The sequence below is a fragment of the Heterocephalus glaber genome, unplaced genomic scaffold (genome assembly GCF_053883595.1).
Source record: "Heterocephalus glaber isolate CG9 unplaced genomic scaffold, H.glaber_assembly_v1.0 deba00000546, whole genome shotgun sequence".
NCBI lineage: Eukaryota > Metazoa > Chordata > Mammalia > Rodentia > Bathyergidae > Heterocephalus > Heterocephalus glaber.
Window position 1 is genome coordinate 19,273,941 of NW_028258147.1, and position 24,145 is coordinate 19,298,085.

At 37.0% G+C, this 24,145-nt stretch overlaps 1 protein-coding gene across 1 annotated transcript; it reads right to left on the reverse strand.

Moving 5' to 3' along the window:
* Nucleotides 1-7,469: 7,469 nt before the first annotated feature.
* On the reverse strand, nucleotides 7,470-15,503 carry Cav2 (caveolin 2). The gene is made up of 3 exons (XM_004865267.4): nucleotides 15,248-15,503; nucleotides 14,797-14,984; nucleotides 7,470-9,658 (listed from the first exon to the last, which is right to left on the reverse strand). Exons 1-3 carry the CDS (start codon nucleotides 15,395-15,397, stop codon nucleotides 9,508-9,510), a joined length of 489 nt encoding a protein of 162 aa, XP_004865324.1. The 5' UTR covers nucleotides 15,398-15,503; the 3' UTR covers nucleotides 7,470-9,507.
* Nucleotides 15,504-24,145: the final 8,642 nt, after the last annotated feature.

The following is a 24,145-nucleotide window of genomic DNA, read 5'->3' on the forward strand; positions in this document are numbered from 1 at the left end:
ATGTAATATATAACTTGTATCTGAGATATATACCATTTTATAATGTACTAGAATAATCTTTTATAGTGTATTGGAAATCTTTATTGTTAACAAATGAATTAAAATTTCATTTTGTCTGATATAGATATTTGGTATTAAAAATACCTCAGAAAAGCCCTTTATTTTGTAACTCACCAGGCTTTAACTCAGAGATCTATTATTTAACAAAGGAAATTCTCTTGCCTTTTAGTCCTTTCCATAGTAAATAAACTATTTACCAGGAATTTGTATAATCTGGTGAAAATTTATCTTCATACTACTGCCTTCAAGGTAGTGACAGTTAATCATAGAGTATTTCACTCTTTTAAAAGTATATAAAAGTTCTTATTGGCCATGAAGTGATCTGGTCTTTACAGGGCACTTTAGCTACAATCCTATGATCAATTTGTTTCTTTCTCTAGTTGCAGAGAAAGTACATGCCATTGGAACATTGGCTTTTGTACATACTGGGTGATGTGGTTTAATTCTGCACTGCTGGTTTTGCCTTCAAGTCAACTTTGATTACTTCAGAGGGAATGTGAATATGTTTTAAAACAGGTGTAAGGGATCATAGTTTTGGGACACCCTTGTAAAATCTTTTTGTAGGGCCAAACAAATGAACATTCTGCCAGTATCTTCTCTTCTCTGTAGCTATTTCTTCTTCCTCTCTTCCACATCTTACTCCAGCCCCTCCTCTGCTCCTCACAGAGTGGTCCAGAGACTTGTCTGTGTCATCTGGGAGCTTGTGAGAAATGCCCAAGAAGAGCCATTACGTGACAGGAAGAACAGTAGAACTGCAGCCTGAATGACTTACAGGGAATCCCAACCCAACAAGAGGAAGTAGTACACTATTAAAGAAATATTTTTAAGCAAATTGAAGGAAATATCATTTAAGGGGGAAACCTACAGGTTAAGTTGGCTGAGTTGCTTGCAGGGAACTGGCAGTTCTTTCCATTTCTATAAACTGAAGTCCTGGAATGTGAAATCAAGAATTACAGGCTAGGCAGCAGCCAGGATATAAATTTTTTTTTTTGTACATGAAAGAGCCTAAACTGTATTAAATACTCTCATTACCCACACCTAAAAGGTGTGGGTGAATAGCAAGAGGTACTGAGGCAGTACCAATCTATTTATTTTATAAGAAGATAAAGTTGTTTCTTAGGGACTGCTTCAAAGTAGTCCAAAATCATCCTGCACCATGAAGAGTCTTGTGCTTTGTGAAATGCATTGAGGAATTTAGGGCTGTGGGATTTTCCTTACCAATTCTGAACATTTTTTCATGGAAATCTGTAAATAAACATCTCATTCACTGTGAAGCAGAGAATGGGCTGCACCTTATTGGTCCCACATAGATTAATGCTTATCACTGCCAAAGTTCTTCCAGGAAAATTATTTTGTAATCTTTTTTGGCCTTTTTTACTTATTTGAGTATATTTATAGTCACAATGTTTTGTGTGTGTCTGTATATGTGCCTACTTTAATAAAATAATCCTACAAAATAATCTTATGTAGGCTTTCTCTTTCAGAAAAAGTACTTTTAATAAAAATAATTCTTTGCACAGCTTTTATAAACCTTCAGGCACCTCTAGAACAAATAATACAAATATCTGTAGTGCTGTCTTAGGGGTTAATTTTCAAAATTGTAATCGTCACAGGATCTTCCTCTTATCTAAATAGAATGTACACAAATGATTCAATGGATTGCTCACTTCTTTCTTCAAGATGATAACAAATGATTTTTTGGTGCTTCATTTCCAGTGCTTTGATCAAGACCTTCCATATCCCATTTCAACCCCTCCATGGCCCCTACACATGCAGCATATGAAATTGCTTGAATATGCAATATATTCTCCAGAGATCCTTTCTTCTTGATTATACCAACTAACCCTATTCCTGGGGCCATGTCATCAAGCCTTTATGTAACCTAGAGAGAATGGGTTGGTTTTTCAGCATGGTTATTTCCCATGTTCAATATTGCTGCCTTCTTTGACATTAACTAGTTTCTGCTATCACTTCGTGAGAAACATATGTATGTAAAACTATTTGTTATTTTAGACTTACATTTGGTAATTTATTTTGGTGTATCAAATTTGCAATCAGAAAGACCATTAAATTTTGTTACATCATTTAAGACAAAGTTCTCAGAAATCATATTGTGTGGCTCAATTCATTTGTCTTTGTCTCACAGCAAAAGATTCAGCCATCTTAAATATTCAGTTTTCAGGACTAGATGAGAAGGGGGAGAAAGAGAAAGAAAAGGAAATGTAGAAGAGCAGATGGATCATTGTGCTTGTGGTATATATGTGAGAAGTCTGTGTGAAGGTAGTGAAATTTTACAAAAATTGCAAAAGATGGTATTTGAAAAGTATTTTTTTACATCAGTTGGAATATAAAGTTTGGAGCTGAAATCATAAAGAGAAAGAAAGGATGTGCCTACAATAGCAGGGCATAGAGCTGGGGGAGGGGAGCTCAGGGACTAGAAGGAGACAAAGTGAGGAGGGCACAGGGGGCCCAGAGGGCAGCTTGGGGGAGGTCTTAGATCTGAGGTCATGTACCTGAATCTAATGATGGAGAATGAAAAGCAGAAAAGGCAACATGATTGAGATGATGGAAAGAAGATTTTTGGCTAGAGGAGAGAACAAGTTATAGAATAGGCTGGCAAATATCCTAGGGAAAGTAGAATATTGTCTCCACGGTGATTCAGAATATGGACTCTGATGTCAGAATCTCTTGGCTCAAATCCTAATTCCCATGTGATCTTGGACAAATTCCTCAACTTTAGTGCATCAATTTCATCATGTGAGAATGCGGATGATAGAAGCCACATCAGAGGGTTACTGTGTAGGTTATGGGAGTGCCAAGCAGGTGATAGTACTCAATAGATATAAATGCCCGTTATTGTTTGTACTGAGATCAGAATTCTCCCACTATGTAATGCATAAAGGATTACAGTTTCCTCCTCAGTAAAATAAGCACACTAATCTTTGGCACTTGACTTCCTGGGAAATGGCGTGCTCATCCCTGCAACCCTCCAAAAGGCTCCTTGTTTCACTGTCCCAGATAGCTGAGACAGCAGTTGGCTGGAACTGATGTGCTATTCAGTGAGGGAAGCAGGAGCTGCTTACTGCCCTTCTCTCCCCTTTTGTTACTGGCCGGGGCTCAGTGACAAGTGACTGGGAGGCAGGGAAAGAAAAGAATGCTCCAAAGATGACCTGTTGCTCTCATCTCTTCCTGATCCATTTATGTCTGCGAGAAATATTTGCCCTTGGCTGCTTGCTGTTTCCCGCTCTGAGTCAGGGCTCTTCCTTTCTCTCATCATTTTCCACCCCTACCTTTTCCTATAATGGCAAAATGACTTCTCCAGCCGTGCAGCCAAGCTGAGTGACCTCACACGTCCGAGTGCAGGCAGATAGGTGTCTCTATCCTATTTTTGGAAACTTGTTGAAGTGGTGTCCTCTGATTTCTCTGACTGCTCTGTGGTCACCTTTCTTTGCCACAGACACATAGCAGCAGTCAATAGCAGAGAGGGGCAAGGTGAAAGAGTTACAAGTGGTCACAGTTATAATTCAGTTTTCATTTTCAGTTTTATGCTTTGCACTCTTTTTAGGGTACGTGGCTCCAGCAGAGTCCTCATACCCTCTCCCAGGACCCTTTTTGTTAAATAAGACAAAAACAACTCTCCTTTGTGGAAAAAAAGAAGTCTTTTGCTGACTTCAACTCTCTCCTCCCCTGTTCAATTTCCACTGACACTTGCTTTAGGGATTTGAAGCAGGGGTAACCAAAAGCAGCACTTTGAAGGTGAAGGTCATGTCATTGATGCCTCCTGTTTCCTCTTCTCTCCCCCAGCCTTCTTGTTGGTGGCATATCTCTTAATTTGTCTTTGGTCTTCTGTAGTGCTCAGGCCCTCATAATGGGTCCCCTCTGCAGTATTCAATGTCCCCTTTAGACCATCCATTCACACTAAAGTGAAAGATGACTGCTAAACCACTGAAATATTATCCCACTCAAGGATATTTTTCACTTCAAAAGCATCAAGGTGTAAAGTTCTGGTGGTGACGTTTCAGATATAATCCAAAAAAGGAAGCTGGGGAGTGGGTGAAAAATGATTTAAAAGCATGACAAATGGAGGATTTCTTTTGCTATTTAGGGATGAAATAGCAAAGACATTGCTTTTGAAATGAAAGAAGACATTGGGATAACTAGATAGGAGCCCAAATTATTTTTATTCCTAAAACATTAGCTTGAGTATCTAGCATACGTTGCTTCCTTTGTTGCCTCCTCTGTCAGCTTCCCCTGCACATGCTCTTGGAAGGGAGGGAATATAACAAATTGTGAAAATCACATGGGGTAAATGTTATTGCAGCTAACATTTTTCTTAGTTTTTAAAGTAGTGTAAAAGTTCTGTAAGCTCTTGTCTTTAATAAGCATTCTATAATGAAAAAGTTGGAAGCTAAAGCAATTGAGCCATTATCTGTATTATTTCCCCATTGCTATTTAAATTGTCCTAAGATTCAAATGAGACAATGTATGAGTCTGTTTTTCTAAAATGTAAAATTCTTTCAGTAATATGTGATTCAGAGTTGGCAGTGGTATCCTATACTAATAAAGAAATAGCAACATTCTAAAAAGTGTGAAGGTATGTTTCTGAGAGCAAAATAAAAGTTAGGTAATAAGAAATAGGATGATAGTTCATTCTCAGAGGGGTAGGGGATCAAGAAATGGAGGGAGGAGAGAGGGAGAGAAGGGATAAGGTATAAGAAAAGGAATTAAGATGTGTTATGTACATGTACCAACTTTCCACAAAGAATGTAAACATTATGTATTACACACATGTACTAATAAACTAAAATAATAATAATAATAAAAATAAATAAATAAATAAATAAATAAATAAATAAATAAAATTTCCAAGCAGATTTCCAACACTAGGGTTTTCTAACCTTGAAGATTTAAAAGTAAGTTTCAGGCAAGAAAATGGAGAGCAAAGACAGACATTACTCCCTCCCAATGAAATACACCTAGTTTGCTTTATATGTTTTAATTTTCCCAACTTAATGATTCATGATGGAGAAAATGGTGAGAAGGAAAATTTTATTTGAATCAATATATTTCAAACTCCTTTTGCAAATGGAAAAAAATTGAAATTGCAGTGTGACTCCTCCTCTTAGTTCTGCATTCATTCCAATTTTTTTTCAGCTATTTGTTCATGTAGTCATTTTTTCAGAAAATATTGTTTGAACTCATTAAGCACTCAGCACCATTTCAGTATCCCAGGAAACATAGATGAAGTTACGTTTTTGAATTTCAAAGACTTAACTGTCTAATGGGGTTAATTGACAGGGTTAATTTTATAGTATGCTAAGTGATAATAGGGGTTTGTATAAGATTTGTAAGGTTTGTATAAGATTTTATACAAAGGCACAAAAAATGTACTTCGGGTAGAGTTTTGGAAACAGGTCGGAGTTATGAAGGGAAGCATTTCTGGCATGAGGCAGGGAAATGCAGAGCTGCAGGGAGTAGTGCCCAGTTTTCAAAAAGGCTACGGCAGAAGCATGAAAGGTGACAATGGACTGACAGTGAAGGCCTTGTATATGGCACTCAAGAGTTTGGATGATCATTCTAAGATTAACAAATTGACATACAATTGATAATTTTAAGCAAAGAAGTGATATGAGTTTTGATACCATCAGTTTTTTCTTAAAGAAAACAAGATTGGAGATCTTGAAAGCAGGCAGTGAGACTAGTTAGGAGGCATGGGCTAAGAGCCAGGCTGAAGATGGTGTTGGTGATGAGGGTAGTTAGGAAAGATTTACTCTGGCTTCTAGAAATTTCAATACTTGGTAGTTCAGCCCATGTTGCCTTTGGGCCCAAAGTTAGGTAGAAAATCATTATAGAAGCAAATGCCAGAGGAAGCTGCTTACATCACTGTGGCTAGGAAACAAAAAGTGGAGAGATAGGAAGGTGCGATGGTCCCAATATCCCTTTCAAGGGCCTGCAGCCAATGAGCTAACTCCGTCCCACGAGGCTCCTCCCCTTAAAGTTTCCACACCTTTCCAGTGCAGCAGGCAGGGAACCAAATCTTTAGCATGTGTGTCTTTGGAGGATATTTAAGATCCAAACCACAAGTGGTGTAGAGTGATTTTGGTAGAGAACCTTCCAATTAATTAATCCTAATTAAACTATATAATAAGGCATTGTTTTTGGAAAAAATAATAATAGAACTGACAAAAATCAAGGAATTCTTGACTCAAAGAACAAAGCTGCAGACACAGTAATAACTATTGGTGAAAGGGTGAAAAGTACAAACATTATTGAATATATTCATAGTATGCCAGTAGTCCACCGGAACTTCATTTTTTTAAAAAATTTCATTGGTTTTAAAAATTTCCTGGCCTGAACAGCTAGATTGGTTAGAAGAGTTATTATCAAATCTTTATCTTACTGAAATCATAGCAAACAATGAGCTCGAGAGGGTCTTGAGAGATCATTCAGGCCAGTCCTTTCATTACAGATTTCAAAATCCAGTCATAGAGTTTAAACATTTGCAAGGGATGACACACTTCAGAGATGGCAGTGCTGAAGTGGGAATCCCAATGCCTGGCTTATAGGGCAAGGGTCTTTTCACCACAGCCCAACGGCATCCCAAGAAAAGCATCTGAAAGTCTCTGGGCATAGTGGCACAGGTTTGTAATCCCAGCACCCTGGAGGCTGAGGCAGGAGGATTAGATCACTGTGAGTTCTAGGTGAGGCAATACAGTGAGTTCAAGCTCAGCCTAAACTACATAGCAAGACCCTGTCTCAGACAACAACAACAGTAACAATAAACAAACAGAAACTAACAAAAAGCATCAAAATAGTCAATGACTATTAAAAAGAATGAGTTTTAAAGTGCTTTGAAACTATAAGGCACATTTAAAAAGCCAAACACCTGTTTTCTTACTAGAGGTAGGTCATTTTCCCAGATTAACTAACCACAAGGAAATTTATGCCAATATCATCAACTACTCTTCATATATTTGCTTTCCAAAAATAATTTTGGACTTTAGTCTGGCTTCATGGTAGAGGTATCTAAACACATGTGATTTATATTGTTATTAATTTCATATTAAAAATTAGAAACAGAAATATCTTTATTTAGGATTAGCAAAGAGAGATTTTATAAAGAAAATGAAATATGATAGGTCTGTGAACTAGCTACGTCATACTGTTCATCAGATGATAGAAAAATTTTCGTGGAACCTCTTTAAGTGCTATAAAAACACAGAATTAAGTTACTAATCTCATAATTTTTAAAAATACATTCCCAAATAAGTGATAACTCATGTATTTACTATTTATTTTTAGTTTTTAATAAGTTAAAATTAATTCAAAACTGTTTTTATTGATTTGTTTCACATTTATTGTAATAAAAGCAATGAATAGGATAAAATATAATAAAAACAATGAACACATTTATGAGTTTTTAGAAAGTTTATTAAGTCTCCTTTTCTTCTACTTCCCCTTACCCCAAATAAAGGGGCTAACATGCTTGTATATTAAACTTTGATTTACTTTACTCAAAATGTGAATTTTGAAATACAATAATCCATGAAAAATCTCAATAAAATTCATTTGGAAAATAATCAATACTGTTTAGAAATAAGGGAATAATGTTTCATATATTAGAAGTGAAAAGGTTTAATTATATAACTATATATATATGTCTTAAAACTTGCCAATCACTATTTGAAAAGGTTGAAGCTTGTGATTTATTGAAATAGATATTTTATTAATCAAATACCTTTTGTTAATCAATACATACAAATATTTAAACAAACATTTTAAATATAAAGTACAACTATAAAGCTATGAGACTGATTGATCTTTTTAACTAACATAAAATCTATACAGCCAAGTCAGTAACAGTGCTTTAAGGTCATGATCTTGAGTCTTTTTCTAAAGATGCTGTAATGGCCTAAGGCAGTTTTGAAAGTCTCTTTTGTAATTACCTTCAAAAGAATATGAGTTTCATAATTTAATCATTCTCTTGATTTGTTCCCAATAGAATTTCTGTTCAATCATCCTTTTTATTCACCAACTTTAAGAAGTCTTATTAATCTTCAATGAATGAAGATCTATCACTTATGAGGCTATTCAAAGGAAAGTTATTTCATGTTCTGTTGCCAATTCTGAAATTTGCACATTTACACACTCTTAGGATATGTAAATCATAGTAACTACTCGCACTGTGGAACTTTTATATATGTCTATATCATTTTAGAATAAGGAGATTTGTAAAGTCATGGTAACTCATAACTTTAAAATAAGGCCCTACAGCCCCCAAATTATAGAATAACTTCATATATGTTACAAAATCCATATCCTTGTTAAAAGTTTGTAGTTGTTAGTTTTTAATTTATGTATATAGCTCAGTAGCATGGATCCCCCAAATTGACAACTTCTCTGTAAGTCTCTCTACCTGAATCATTGTAGTGGAAATTGTACTTAAGTGTCAGAAATAGCCTTTGTCATAAAATATTGTTAATTAGCACCAATATTACATGAAAGTAAAGGGAAACATTCATAGGAATGCAGAATATAGATTTAATTTTTAACCACAAGACAAAATGTCAATTAGATATGATTTAATATCACAGACAGATAAATATCAGTCATAAAGCTTTTCAGGATTTTGCTTCGAAAAGTCAGAAAGAAGAGCCCCATATACCAGTCTTTTACATTCCATCCCCACAGAAGCTATGTAAATGCTTTCATAATCAAGACAGTGCAATATTTTCATGAAGTTACTTTGTGGGAGATACATTTACTTATTCTATATATTAGTTCAACAGGATAACAAATATCATAAAATGCTTTAAAGCCATCCAATTAGAGCAATATTTATATTAAGTACAAAATATACAGTAAAAGGAAAAATCTTATTAAATAAGCCTTTATGTTAACAGTATATTTAAAGGGAATATATTTTCCTGAATCTTTTTGTGACATTTGATATTAGTAACATCACTGTATGCTTTTGTTACTGTAATCTAGGATGTTTGGATGTGATATCTCTAGGTATCCTCATGATTATGTCTGTAAAAATAATTTTAAAAGTATTACTCCCAGAATATAAGAAAATAAGAAATTCTACCTTTTAATGTAGTTGTGCACAAAACTATTATAGTGTTTTGAGAGAAGTGTCCCTTGATCACTATAAATTTATCAGTTGAGAATGTGTACTTTTTTTACTAAACCAAAAACTGCCTGTCTTTAAAAGTAAGTGTTGCTAAGCTACCAAATAATTCTGGTTATAAAATTCGATATGAAATCCTTGGCTATTGATTAGAAAAGCATTATTTGAAGTTTGCCAATAAACCTTTCTAAATATGGGTTCTCATCGCAATACTTTTCTTGGTTGGAACAGTTGAGAAATCAAGAGAACAGTAGTACTTGTTACAACAAACACATATTACAGTATCCAAATCTCCAGACCTGGGGTCTAAATGTTCATTCACGGCTCAGCTGCAGGCTGACAGAAGAGAAAATTCGTCCTACACTGGTACACAATGGGGCAATGACAACATCTGTCACACTCTGCCATATTGTCTGTACTGAAGGCAGAACCATTAGACAGGTCTTTATAAAAGGCATTATAATCCTGGAACAGAGGAAAGGGATGCATAAGGATTATTAACGTTACCACAGAAGACCACTTGTACATACATGAAAAGGTATAATGACTGAATTTACTTAAGCTTCATCGACCAATTCAAAACAAATGGACAATGACAAGAAACACAAAAGATATGCTGATGGAAAAATAAATGGCCATATGCATGATAAATACTAACATTCTTTCTGTTGGTGGAATGCTTTTGGAACCAGTAAAATAAAAATTAAACAATGTATTTACTACCTGATCTCTGCCCCTAAACATTTAAATTCAGTTTCTTGGTATATTTAGGTACACCTTATGATCACATTCATCACTGAGAATTTGTACCTGTACCTGACATCACTTGATTCTGATTTTTTCTCATTCCTCTGTCCTCCCTTCAACCTCTCCACCCCCTACATACATAATCTTTGTTTCCATTTTTTTCTTCTTAGTTTCAAATTTTTCTTTCCCTTCTTTCCTTTCCCCTATCTATCCCTAAACATTAATCTGTGTAACTCTTCACATTTCCCTGAGGTTCTATTTCCTGTTAACCTTTCCTGTTGTCTCATTCCATTTGTCAACCCCTGGACCAAGCTGGGTTGGTTGCTCCCTCTTTGTCCTTTTAAAATACTGAAACAACCTTCCTCAAATTTACCAAAAGTTATCATAAATACGTGCTTATATTTCTGTGTTTCCTTCTAGAACATAAGTCCTTTTAAGTTACCTTAAAATAAATAATTGGGTGGAAATAAATTTACCTTAAAGTAAATAATTGGGTGGAAATAAATTTAGCATTTTGTTAGGGTTTATGTGGTTAATTAAGCTTTATATGATTATGCTCTATATTATTAATTTTTCATAGTAATTACACACACTGAAATGTTCTGTGTGGGGTAGGTAAAGTAACAGTGCAAATAATGTTAACGCTCTTAGATGAGAAAAGCCAGTCTAATATCTTCAAATTATTTTTGTATGCCTTTTCTTACTTTAACTGTGTATTTTTATATTCCTCAGGCTGGTGAATTTTCTATGTAATCTTTTGAACAATGCTTGATATGGCAGTAGTGGTCTTTCAGTATAAAAGTGTTTGTGAATTCTTAGGCATCACTGGTGCTTTAATGGAATCTTTATTATTACCTGAGTGGACACAAGAGAGTGAAGTTGCTTTTCTTAATTTGCTATTAAAATGTGATTAAAATAAAGGCCTACTGCATTTAGCCCAAAGGGCAGAGAAGATCAGTAACTATCTGATTGATATATTTTTAGAATACTGAATTATTCACATTGCCTATCCAACCTGACTATTTTTATCTTGCATTTGTTCTAAGTGCTAAATATTTGAAGCAGTTTGTAAGAAAATTAATGATTGTGTGTTTCTGAGATAAACAACTGAATAGAAACCTGAGTGGTGGCAAGTTGCTGCTTTTAATGCCAGTATGTTTCTCATTTGCTATGTGTTCTTGAGAATATTGCTACAAATTAAAGTGAGAAGAGGAAAACTTACAGAAAAGGTTATTAAGGTTAATATTTATTATGCATCCCTGAAATGTCCAGATGGTGCTATCGGTATAATGAATAATAAATAGACATATCTTGAATTCAGAAAATATATGGTAAAATATACTCCATGATGGCAAAATAACCTCAAATCAATATATTACATAACTGAAGTTTAGATCAGAAAGTTTGCTAATTAAACTGCTTTGAGGGGCCAGGGATTTAGCTCAGTGGTTTCGCCCCCTGCTGTGCAAGAGCAAAGACCCGAGTTTGATCCCCGGTATCAAAAAAAACCAAACAAACAACTGCTTTGATTAGAATATAATATATTTCTACTCTTCCTTAAACTAAGAATTTTCTATTTCCATAACTCCTTAGCTCTTCATGTCCTAATAGGACTCAAGTACTTGTCAAAAGCTGATTTTCCAGTTCAGCAAAGTGCAGTTGCCCACATCTGAAGACTTAAGTTCAAAGGATGTGATTAACCCATTTAATTTTCTTTAAGTTGTTATTCTTTCATTTTGGAATAGAGAACCTAATAATCCTTGAACACCAAACTTAATTTGAGTTGTCAACATTGTAAGTAGTTTCTCTTCTGAAACTACACACATTCTGAAATGACCTAAAATTTGGTTGAGGGTTAATGTGACCAGCAAAACATTTCTTACATAAAATTTATAATCTATAAGATTATATATTTCTCTGTTGGACAATTTATCTTTGATGAGAGATTTTATTTAGCCATAGTGTCATGCAAATTGGGCTGTTGCAGGAGTTTACTGTACCGTAAACATCTTCTAGAGATGCGATTGCTACCATTGCATTTCCAACTTGGGCATATATTTGCATAGCATCCTAGTTTAAAAAAAATGATACAGATGTTCCAGTCACATTTCTTTGGCTATGATCCATTTATGTCCAATGACCTTATGTGCCAAATAGCAAAATGGTGGCTATCTGTATCTGAGTGCAGCATGGAATCAAACACACTCACTGGTCCTTAATGACTATACTGCTGGTCTAGAGTTCAATATCATTAAGCTTCTTTTTTTGTTTTTGTTGCTCTTTATTTCTTTAAAGAATATAAAATCAAGCTGTGCACAGTGGTTATATACCTGTAGATGCATAGTCTCAGCTACTCAGGAGACTGAGGCAGGAAGACTGCTTGAATCCTCAGAATTCAAAGCAAGCCTGGGCAAAATAGGGAGACTGCCTTGAAAAAAATCTAAAATCAGATATGGGGTGGCATTGTGACTTGTTTCAAAGTTCCACTGTTGCATAATTTCTGAACTTTGGTCACTATCAACTTCTTGGTAAAACATCAATTAATCCCTTCCTTAAAAATAAATAAACCAAACAGAAAAAGAAAGAAAGAGAAAGAAAGATATTTAAATGAATTTGCTCATCTATAAGGCCTCTCATTTGGTCTTATGTGTCATGGGAATGTAATCCATTAATGATTAATCTATTTCATCAAGGTATAAAATAACATTTAAGCTTTTTTGTTTGAAATTACTTTTGTACTCACAGTCACAGCTGCCTGATGACAAACAGATACAGTTAAATATTGATGTTCCACATGAAAGTAATTTGAAAAACAAACAAGTTAAGTAATACATTTTATATGGCTATGAAGGAAGTGGCTTGATGATTCACCAATGGAAGAACTACGCGAAGAAACATTCCCCATTCTAAGGAGAGCCAGGTGGAGAAAGGCCTCATTTGGTTAATTGTAGTATTACTTATACCTTTCCACCATTTAGTAAATGAAAAACTTTCTTATTTCCAATTCTTCCAAAAAATCTCTGGGAAGGCCTAGCTTTATTGACTATAAATATGGCATTCCATATTTCCAAATAGCCTCACAGCCAGATTTTCACATTATGGTATATGTCACTTATTTTTCTTTTTTTTTGTTGTTGTTGTTTACAAAGGCTTCATAATGTTCTTTTCACTTTTTGGGGAAGATAATAATAGAGGGGAAGAGTGAGTCATAGACGCAGAATATTTAATATCTGTACAACATTACCTTCATTCTGTAAATTTTCTACAGCACTCTATGTATGTCCCTTATTTTTCACATTTCAAAAGTTACAAAACTGACACAGAGGTTAAAATGCCTGGTTTTAGTTAATTAGGAATTCCACATTTTATGTACTGATTTAGGGATCTCTAAGAAATCCACATGCTTGGAAATGTCAGAACATGAGCTAACTATATATACACCTGGCTTTTGTGGGGCTGCACATGTATAAAGGCAAAATTTCCAATTCTCTGGCAATTTTTTGGTACTTGTAACACAACTGTTTATAACCTTCAGTGATTGAATCATAGACCTTTACTTATCTTTTATTAATCTGGTGAAATTTAATTATTCTTTAAAAGGCTTTTTAGATCTCTTTCCCTCACACAGCCTTCCTTGTCCTTCCTTCTTGCCTGTTAGAGCTAAATGTGTCTTTCCAGCACTCATGCCTGGGCCTGGGCAGCCAGCCTGACAGGCAGTGGGTAAGCTGAAAGAGCAGCCTATGTCAAGTAGCCAACATAAACTCAGCACGCAACAGATTTAGTTTGTGAGACTATCAGCTGGCTGACTAAAGAAATGACGGTAGCGGTGTTATGGAGGTGGAATGAAGAGCCATTTGGTAACAGTTAACAGTGTAAGCACTGAGCATCTCTTGGGGTAGAGTCAGGTCATCTAAGGGTTTAAGGAGGCACCTGCAGTTGTACATTTCACCAGGACCACCTTGATGCACCTGCTCGACAACTGTAGTGAAATAGGCGCGATTCTTCTTTTCAGAATAAAGTGGATATCCTTTAACACGACAACAAAAGTTCTTGGAATATAATGCTTCCCTTAAATTTTTTAATGTTTAAAAATGATCTAAAGTTTTATGATGCATTTTGAGTGTGACTAAAGTTACTTAAAACGTCTTATTAATGGCCACTGGATTTCCAAATTTCTTTTCCTTTTAACTGGATGCCACTTCCATTTGTGCGTTACAGTTGAAAAAATAACTTGATTCTTATTCAGTTTTCTGCACTTTTCCCTGGGCGGGGGGGGGTGTGTTCCCGTCAATGTATACGCCTCTCATCTCCTAGGGCCCCATCCCTGCCACCTGTCAAGCAGCACTGGGGCTGCCCCTTCTGCACTGCTTAGCCAGGCCTGACCAGGACATCGCTGTGCAATTATATCGTCAGTGGCATTCTCCTCTGAGATCGCTTTTGTTTTGCCCCAAGCACAGGTGTGACTGAATAAAAGGCAGTGAAAGAAAGAAGAACCCTGGCCAGAACCACAGGCTCAAGTCCTAACAGGGCCCTGTGAGACAGCAGCCTGCTGCAGGAAGCGAGCTTCCAAGTCCCCACCTCCACACTCCGCTTGGCCTTTGGTCTGGGGAGGAAAATCACACATAGGAAAGAGGAGCGTTCTTCCTCCTGTTTAAACTCGCAGCCCAAACTGTTATTATTCTAAAGCGTGCACTATGCTTTCCAAGCCTTGCTTGCAGTTTTTGCCACTGCCTGAGAACTGAGTTTTCTTCCCTCTACAAACCGATCTGGAAGAAAGGAAGAGCAGGGAGAAGGTGGCAATAAACCCCCATCCCTACTTGTCAGAAAGCTGGCCCACCCCGAGTGCCCCTTCTCACCAGATGTGCAGGCAACTCAGAGTGGCAAAGAGAATTCCCGCGGCGAAGGCCAAGGGGACGGCCAGGAACACTGTCAGGAACTTGTAGATCACGTATTTGCTGATTTCGAAGAGCGCATGGCTGCAGATCCACACTTTGTCACAGGAGTGCGTGGTCACAGGCTCTGCGATCACATCCTCAAAGCCCAGCTGCCGAGACAAGACGCGGGGACCGAACTGTCACCCACCCCGGGGCTCGGGGAACCGGGAGCGAGGCGTGCGGCAGAGGCCAGGAGGAAGGACGAGGAGGCCAGGGCATCCCCACCTTTCCTTAGGGGCACAGTGCGTGCATAGCAATTTGCCTAGCAGAAGGGAATCCCGCAAGGTGCGGGGGAGTCGGGCGCCCGAGGGGCTGGGGGTTGGGGGCGGGACGGGGAGCCTCCCGCCCAGGTTCAAGGTCTCCCCGACTGCACCTTCAGATGCGAGTTGAGCTTGTGGGGATCTCGGTCCTGGCCCGAGTCCACGAACTTCTCCGGGTCGGAGTAGTCGACGCCGCTATGGTGGCTGTAGGCGTCGTCGTCCATGAAAAGCTGCACGTCCGCCTTCTCGGTCTCCAGCCCCATTGCGGCGCTCGGTGCGCGGCGGCTCCGGTCCCCCCCGGCCTCCCTTTCCGGAGCCCGGCCCCGCCCCGTCTGGTCCCGCGCACCCGGGCGGAGGCCGCTTCCCGCCGCTGCAGCCCGAGCCCCGCCCCGCCGCCCGGCCTGGGAACCCGGACGCCTCTCCCGCGGCCCGAGACACACCCTGCCCTGCCGGCCCCGGGGGAGCGGCCCGAGGCGAGGAGGAGCTCCTGGGAGTCAGACACCCGGACTGCGATGCCGAGGAGCTGACAGGTTGTCCCCGAACGTTGCCCGAGGTGGCTTCTAGTGTGAAGCGTGGAATCTCAAGGACAGCGTGCATCCTGGCCCAGCTGGGGCACCTGCCTCACAGAGTTATGGTGTGAGAATTAAATGCTGCATGAAAAACCATACACAAGCTTAAATATCCCATGGTTTCTCTTATACGAGAAACTCAAAGTATAAATAATTTAAAGAGCAAAAATCAAAGTAGATAATAGAGATAGGGAGATCTTTTGCGAATGGGAAGGGAGGACTCAAGAGATGGAAGTGGGGAGGGGAGGGAGAGGAGCAAGAGAAATAAAAGGATTACGATGTATTATGTCCATGTACCAACTCTTCGTGATGAGTGTGATTAGTATGTATTGCAAACATGCACTAATACAAATTTGAAATTTTTTTTAAAAAGAAAAATATGGCCAAAAGTATATCAAGAAAATATGGACCCCCCGCCCACAAAGAAAGAAAGAAAGAAAGAAAGAAAGAAAGAAAACTGTTAGAGGGTCCCTAAAGTAAGCTTCCATTGTTGCTGCCCCAATGTGAGATTATTAGGAAACCCCACAAGAGAACCAGCTCTTCAGCTATCAGGAGTTCTCAACTTCACACCCTGAAGGGAGATCTGCCCCCCACTTCCGAACTACAGCCACGTCTGTAATTACCTTGTGGGAACTACAGTCCATAAACAGAACCCTAGCATAGAACTGCAGCGTGGAACACACATCATCCTGTTGACCATTAACTCAAAGCTTTCAAAAGTGAGGAGTTTGCATGTTCAGAAAGGGATTATGGTCTGTTGAACTTAGATGTGTTTAGGGAGAACTTGGCGAAAATTTACGGAAAGCAAAATAATAGTCCTAGACTTGCGGGGCGGGTGGGATGGCTTCGATTTGCTCTCAGACCAAGATACAGTTGGCAAACAGTTAAGTGTTGCCAAATACCAGCTGCACACTTCATGGTCCCTTGTGTGAACTGGGATTTGAAGAATTAGTCTTTCTGAAGGAAAAAGACCATTTTTGAAATAATTATAAAAGAAAACAGGAGCTGAATGGGAAAAAATGCTTTAAAAAACAAACTCCAGGTTTCTTATAATTAAATCAAAAGTTTATCTACTGCTACTGTGTGTGCTACCAGGCCCGGTGCCTCTCCTCTTCCACACATGGTCTGGCTTGCCCATGCCATTTTTTTTCTTACTTTCTCAATTTTATTTATGTTCAATTAAATCCAAAATGGTGACTTAGACGTTCTACTGACTGACTTTTTTAGTACCTCCTTGCAGTGGTTAATTGATTAATTGTCAACTTGAGTGGGAATGCCCACCTAGCTGAATTGAATCGGCAAGGTTCTGGGAGTGGAAGACCCACTTTAAGGAGGATTGTTATGGGAATGGTATAAAAGAAGAAGGGAAGGGAAAGATTTCAGCTGATTTTTCTTAGAGGGGCTCTGGCTGTTCTCTTCGGAGGTGCTCTGGTCCTCATCAACCCTGGTCTTCACCTTCACCTTGAGCGTCGTCTTCTGGCTCTTAGGGCAGAGTCTTCAGCTCCCAGCAGGGCCTTTCAGCTTGGTTTGTCAGCTCATATTCTAGCTTCTAGCCCTAACTCTTCAACCTCCTGGTCTAGAATGCTTGCTTTCCACTGCTGATCCTTCAGCCTGGTTTGGCCTTGTGTGGGACATTGCTGTGGGCTCCAGGCGTCCTGTTGGATCCTTTGGATTTCTAGCACCCAACAGATCTTTTGCACTCTTCTGCATTTCACTCTGTGGGTGGCCGTTGTAGGCCAATCTTGCAAATTCCTGTGTCCTGCATTAAGTCTGATTCAGAGTATATACAATCATTTGAGGAGGCTTTCCCCCAGCCCTGCAAGGCCTTGTAAGCACTAATACACTTTTTACCTCTGTTCTCCTAAGCAGGCTGGCTCTTTGAGGATTGGAAGTTGTTACCCAACAACTGTTTCTCAAAGTGAATACAGGACAAGAATCCTTCAGTGAGTCCCTAATATTGGTTACCAGGAAAAAATAGTGTACAACCAAGTAACATTTTGTAAAATATAATTTTCCTCAAAACTATAATTCCGGATCTTAAGATGTTTTATCCAAAGAAGAAAGTCATTTCCATAGTTCAAGAGTGGGCCCAAACTGTCTGAAAGTCTGGCCTTAAGACTTCTTTCCTGCTAACTCTGTGTCCTTTATTCACATTTATGTTTCTTGTGGGATTACTAGGACATTTGCAAGAGTTATCCCAAATAATACTGTCATATTTCAACGTAGTTGACTCATTTTTCTGGCCAACAAGAAGTTGAAATTAATATGGCCTTAATAGGACAGTTAAGATTATAGATTCATTATTAAGATAATATTTATGAAAAGATGTCTCTAAAACTTGAGCTAAATGCAACCTATCTAGACTTGATTTATGAAGCCTAGAATTTAAGGATTCAATTCTTCATTCATTTGGAAGTTCTCGTCCCCTTCCCCATAGAGTGGATCTGTATAAAGCTCTTATTTTGATGAAACTCTTTCCTTTTTTGCCATTTTAATAAAGTTTTTTTTAGTGGAGCTATAAAAATGATTTTGCTTATCCTATTGGTAAATGTTTAGCTAATCGGAGCTATTGTTCTCAGGGTTAACCCCAGAGTGATTCCCACGGCAAATGGCGTCTTGTCCTTACTAACTTAATGGGAGATTTTTCAGGAAAGGGAAAATAGAGGAAGTGAGCTGGAATAGATGCCTGAACACACCATAATATCTTCCGGATCAGAGCACAACTTAATAAAAATATTGCCCTATAAATGAAGACGCTCAAAAATTTCATAATAAATCTAAGCTTGTGCAATCATCTTCTGGCTGTTATATATCACAACTTCTGACAGGACCGATTTTTAGATGGCATATTAATATGTTTGATGAATAGCAACTTGATAATATATTAAAATTTATGAGTAAGATAGCTTATAACCATTTTGTCCCTTGATTTCTCAGAATTGTGTCTAAGAAAAGTTATTTTTTGTAGTTTATCCAAGATTGTCTATAGATGCTCTTATGAATAAAATATCTACTTTTTGCTATTCAGTTTTCTCTCAAATAACAGATATTTTCCCAGTATACGTTACACATAGTTTTATTTAAAATCTGTGTTTCAAATTGTGTTCATGCAAATTTGTTCTTATTGGAAATGACAACTTCATAATTTTACCCTATGCTTTAATAATATTTAAAGTATTTGGGTTAGAGCAGGGTTTCTCAACCTCAATGCTATGGACATTTTGGACCACTTTGAGATCATTTTTTGTTGGGAGGTGCTGCCCAGTGCATTGTAGGATGTTTAGCAACATTCCTGGCTTCTCCTACTAAAACACTTTTCAGTGGTGACAACCAAAAATCTTTCCAGACATTGCCACATGTCTCTTGGGGGCCCAGATCACCCTTTACCTCCTTCCCTGGGGCTCAGAACCATTGGATAACACTATTGAAATAGTGCCACATGTATGGGAAAAATTATTTTCTGTCTGCATATTTACCAATTCATCTTAAGGCAAATTTCAAGATTAGAATACCAATTTGTCAGAAACTCCAGGACTTTTTGAAGTTAAATGTAAGGATATTTGTCTGCCTTACAAAATTTTCAGAATAACCAATTATTATTGACTATCAAATTTCAGAATGGTGCCGGTATTGACTGAGGGTGCTGTATACCCCATCAGGAGATCAAAAAGAAGCAACTGCCAAACTTGTCTACTTTATCAGGGCTCCTACACTTTCCTAACAAAGGTTAGGGTTGTTTAGATGATTGTATCTGGAAAACCATGGGTTTGGGACTTCTTGATTCATAAGATTCCATCTTAGAGCTATGTAAAATTTAGGGGGTTTTGGACGGACCTCAGCAACTGAACAGCTCTTCCACACTTCAAGTGACCTTAACTGAGGAAATTAAGAAATCCATTACTGAGGCAGAGCCAGGCAGCTGCTTGCTAGGGCCTTTATCTAGGACCTTCCTAGACTTGCTGTCAGCAAGGACAAAGCTTGAGAAATTTGGAGGCACCTGCTGTTCCCTTAGGAGCTATTCTCTCTGGGGCACAGTGGGCCTTGAGTTAACAATTCCTTACATAACTCCCCTTTTCTACTCCTTTATCATTGCACTTTTATCTCCACTTCACTTAGCCTTTACCATCCAACTGCAGTACTCCCCACTTCTGACCATGCACAGAACAATGCCCTGGCCCCTAAAGTTTAAAGGAACAGATAAAAAAGAAGTCTGCTACTAAAAGTTTTTCAATAATCAAGTTTGTAAAATAACATCAAATAGTTTTAAGGTATTTAATAAAAGTTTCTTCATTTTTTGTTGTATGCCTTTTCTTATTATCCCTATTCTGTGGAAAATAAGCCTTGCTCCAGTGAACCAGGAATGTCTAGTTTAATATTAAGGCACAGTAGCTTGTTTGTAATTGGTGCCAGCTTAATCTTCTGGCTGTTTCAAATAGCACCTCCTCTGGCCCAAAATCTCTCTTCATATACAAGAATTTCCAGAATCATTTTGGGTTTGGAAGTGCTTGGCTACTAGAAACAGAAGGGGAGAAAGGTACATTCTTGAAAATTAGTATTCATGATTAAAGTAGATAGAATAAATCATTGCATTCTCATTCAAAATAATGTATGACAATTAATTTTGGATTTATCTTATCCCACTTTACATAAATAAAGGTTATTTATGTTTAATCTTTTGAGTATTCTGTTGATTTCTAGGATACTGTATATATAAATAAGACAGCTGTGTAGATATCTTTCCAGATTATAATATAGGCAACCATTAGCTTTTGGTGAACAGTAACTTTCAAGTTAAAGCCTTTATTTATTTATCTTTTTGGGGATACATGTTTGCCATATGTAATATTTACCTTCCCTGTGTGGAGTTGGTACATGTACATAACACATTTTAATTCCTTTTTTCATCCCCTTTCCTTCCCTCTTGCCTCCCTCCATCTTTTGATGTCCTTCCCATTTGAGAAAGATCTCTCACTTTTATTTTGTTCTTTATTTATATTTTGAGTTTCTCATATAAGAGAAACCATGAGATTTTTAAGTAGTGTGTCTGATTTATTTCACTTAACATTATGGTCTCAAGGTGCATCAATTTTTCTACAAATGACCCAAGTTTATCTTTCACTGTGGCAGAGTAGTATTCCATTGTGTGTAAATACCACATTTTCATTATCCATTCATCCATTGATGGACATATAGGCTGGTTCCAAGAGTTAGCCACTATGATTGTGCTGCTATAAACATGGATATGCATGCATAACTGTAATATGATGTCTTTAACTCTTTCTGGAAGATACCTAGAAGGGGAGTAGTTGGATCAAATGGAATTTCTACTTTTAGTTTTTTTGACGAATCTTCATAAGAAGATTCATAAAACTTTCCCTATATTCAACTGGGAACATAATTTCTGCACAGCTGCAGTGTTAAGTGTTTTCTAAATACCCAGTGAAATGTGTACAACAAGATCACTAATTACTAAAACAACATATCTAGAGGTTCTTTTCTTAATTTGGTATTTGATTTTGGACAAAAATCATTACAGCTCAGTTTGAAGCCTTTGTGCTCTATAGTAATTTTTATTTTTGCAAATGTTGCTATTCTACTTTCATTTGGAGTTAATGCCAATTTTTAAAAATAACAGAGCTAATCTACATTAGCCAAGAGAAAAAAGGATGGGATGATTTTTTAAAAAAAGTTTTAGCCTCATTGCATATTTCCAGTAAAAAAAATAAGGACGAAAGTGCAGAATGCATTCCACCTGGATCTTGTGAATGACTGTTTTGGAATCTATCAGGTGACCTTTCATGCTTGAGAAAATCATCTGTGAGTGAAGAGCAAAGGAAATGCAACTCTACAGAGCAGATGGAACCCTGGGATGCTGCCGAGGGGCTGGGCAGGAGAATTTTTAGGTTATATTTTCCTATCAATAATTATCTGGGAAGAACTTTGTTTCCAGAGAATTTAATAAAAAATACTTTTGTTTCAGTTCCATGGCGACACAAACTGTAAGGTAGATTTCTACAATACATAAAGGCCTAAGATAAACTAGGAAGTTTACATGTTTGTATCCACTCTTTCTGGGCCACCGAAGCCCTCATTATCTGCCAACTGCTTAAGTTCTTAATTTCTTCTTTGGAACAGTCTAAGGACTTGATCTAAAGATAGATGATAAAGAAGCAATTCTATTTAATATAATATAAATAGGACTATTGCCATCCTTGAGTATCTAAATGAGGCAATGCTTCCATTGTTAGTCAATGGGTAAGCATCTTATTTCACAAGTATTTTTAGTAGATGTTTGTATTTTCTTAAGATAAAATGGAAGAAATTTGGAGCATTGAGAACGTTTTCTTTATGCTAATGTCAGAATAAATTGTTTTTATTCAAATATGAGCTACTTTCTGTAGCACCTGTATTTATGTCACCATCTCACTTTTGGGAAAAAAATAACAATTATTTTTTAAATAGAGTGACTCCCCTTAATAATAGTGAATGAATATGAAATTTTGATTGCCTCTTATTATGAGACTATGTTCATTCATATAACTACACATTTCACTAAAAAAAATGTGCTTTTCCCCTTTTTAAAATTATTGTGGCCCTTGGAAACTCTTGGTTAAACAAGTCACTCCAAATAAACTTAGATTGTAAAATACTGTGGTACTGAAAAAACTGCATACTACTTTATTTGGAAATAGTAGAATTTGCAGAATGTTGCTGTGAAGGGCATGCTACTCAAATTACTTGGTTCTAAAGGCTTTTACTATGAAAGCAAAATATTTTCTGAAGGAGTAGAACACAAATAGCTAAATGTTTGGGGCAAAAAATAGAGTTACTATTTTATCACTTTGGAAAAGCCTTTCCAATTTCATCATATTTGTATAGCAAGTCTTTTTCCTTTAAAACATAGCATAATAGAAGAAAGGAAGGTGCTAAGAGAATGACTGATTAGTTTAAATTATTTTTAAGATATTGATTATCCATTAGAATGGACTATTTTTTAGGAAAATAAAAAAATCCAGTAAGATATTTTTTAGGTTATTAAAACCCATATAAGAAGTCTACATTTCTGCCATGGTCTAATATTTTTTTCATTGTTTCCTTGCTTGTTTTTATCCCTGCCAGGAAAAGTGTTTTTTGAAAAAATTCATTTTGTATTAGTACATGTTTGCAGTACATCGTGCTTACATTTATCATGGGGGATTTGTACATGCACATAACATATCTTAATTCTTTTTTTGTCCCTTCCTCCTACCCTTCTTCATCTCTGTATTTGCAATAGCTCTATTTTCACTTTTTCCTTCAATTATTTTTTCTTTAAATCATTTCCTTCCTTCTCTTCCCCCTCTTCTAATCTTTTGTTTCTGTTACCATTTGAAAAAATTCTTCCTATTTCCTAATATCTATCCTCATGATAGAAGTATTCCATTTTCTTCCCTTTTCTTCCTCTTCCCTCCTGTGTCTTTCTTGCTTGCTTGTTTCTTTCCAAAATGTTATTTTCCCAATTATAATCTTTCCCATTCATGAAATCTCAGATTTGGGGAGAACATGAAGGTTCTAGACCAATCACTTACCCCTCCACAAATCTTCATAAACGGCCACTCAGGCTCTGCTAGGATATTTTAGCAATAACAAATGACTTTATCAAGCAACTCATGTATCACTTTTTAGAAAATTTTTCATTGTTTTGTATCAGGATCTAAGTATCTGAAATTCTATCTATCTAATCTATCTACCTAAATTCTGCCTTCTTTATTTTTTTTTAAAAAATTAAATGTCACCCCTTGAATTGTTCAAATGTAGTTTTTAATAGTAAGGCTTCTCCTCACTAAATCCCTTTTCTGGCTAAACTACTCCATTTTTCTCTGTCATTCTTCATAGGTCACTGTTCCCAATTTTATAATTTTCTTTTTCTTTGAGCATATTCCATTGCCTCAAAAATTATACTCAAAAGTGTGACACTTGATATGTGGTCTGAGTGGTACAAGGTGAAATAATAATACTATATTAATTTATTTGTTTTTTTGGGTACCGGGTATCAAACTCGGGACCTAGCGCTTGCGAGACAGGTGGCGGAACCACTGAGCTAAATCCCCGGCCCCTATGTTAACTTATTTGCACTGCTGTCTAGAATGATCTTTTGGATGTTTTATCTTAGTTATCATTCAAATTAATCCCACTGGAAATAAAAATCTCTAAGTCTTTATTTTGGTTAGGTCACACTGCTAGTATGATGTAACTAATGACTTGAATTTAAGAGGGTGACTATGTTATTCCTATTAAATTTATCATCCTTTGAATCATTCTTATTTTTGACATTTTCAGTGCATTACTTTACTGTTAGTCTTTCAGTTTGTTTACACCTTTATCCATACTAACTGATAAAACGTTGAATAAGGCAGGGTTGAGATCAGAGTTATAAATCATCCCAATTTAATGACCATAAAT

Bases quoted from the DNA above. Each gene is read 5' to 3' on its own strand.
- Cav2 (XM_004865267.4), bottom strand. From the start codon at position 15,397: ATGGGGCTGGAGACCGAGAAGGCGGACGTGCAGCTTTTCATGGACGAC. The intron at 14,985-15,247 runs GTGCAGTCGGGG...TTGTCTCGGCAG, and splicing joins AGCTCAACTCGCATCTGAAG to CTGGGCTTTGAGGATGTGAT. The intron at 9,659-14,796 runs GTGAGAAGGGGC...CCTCTGTTCCAG, and splicing joins CTGAGTTGCCTGCACATCTG to GATTATAATGCCTTTTATAA.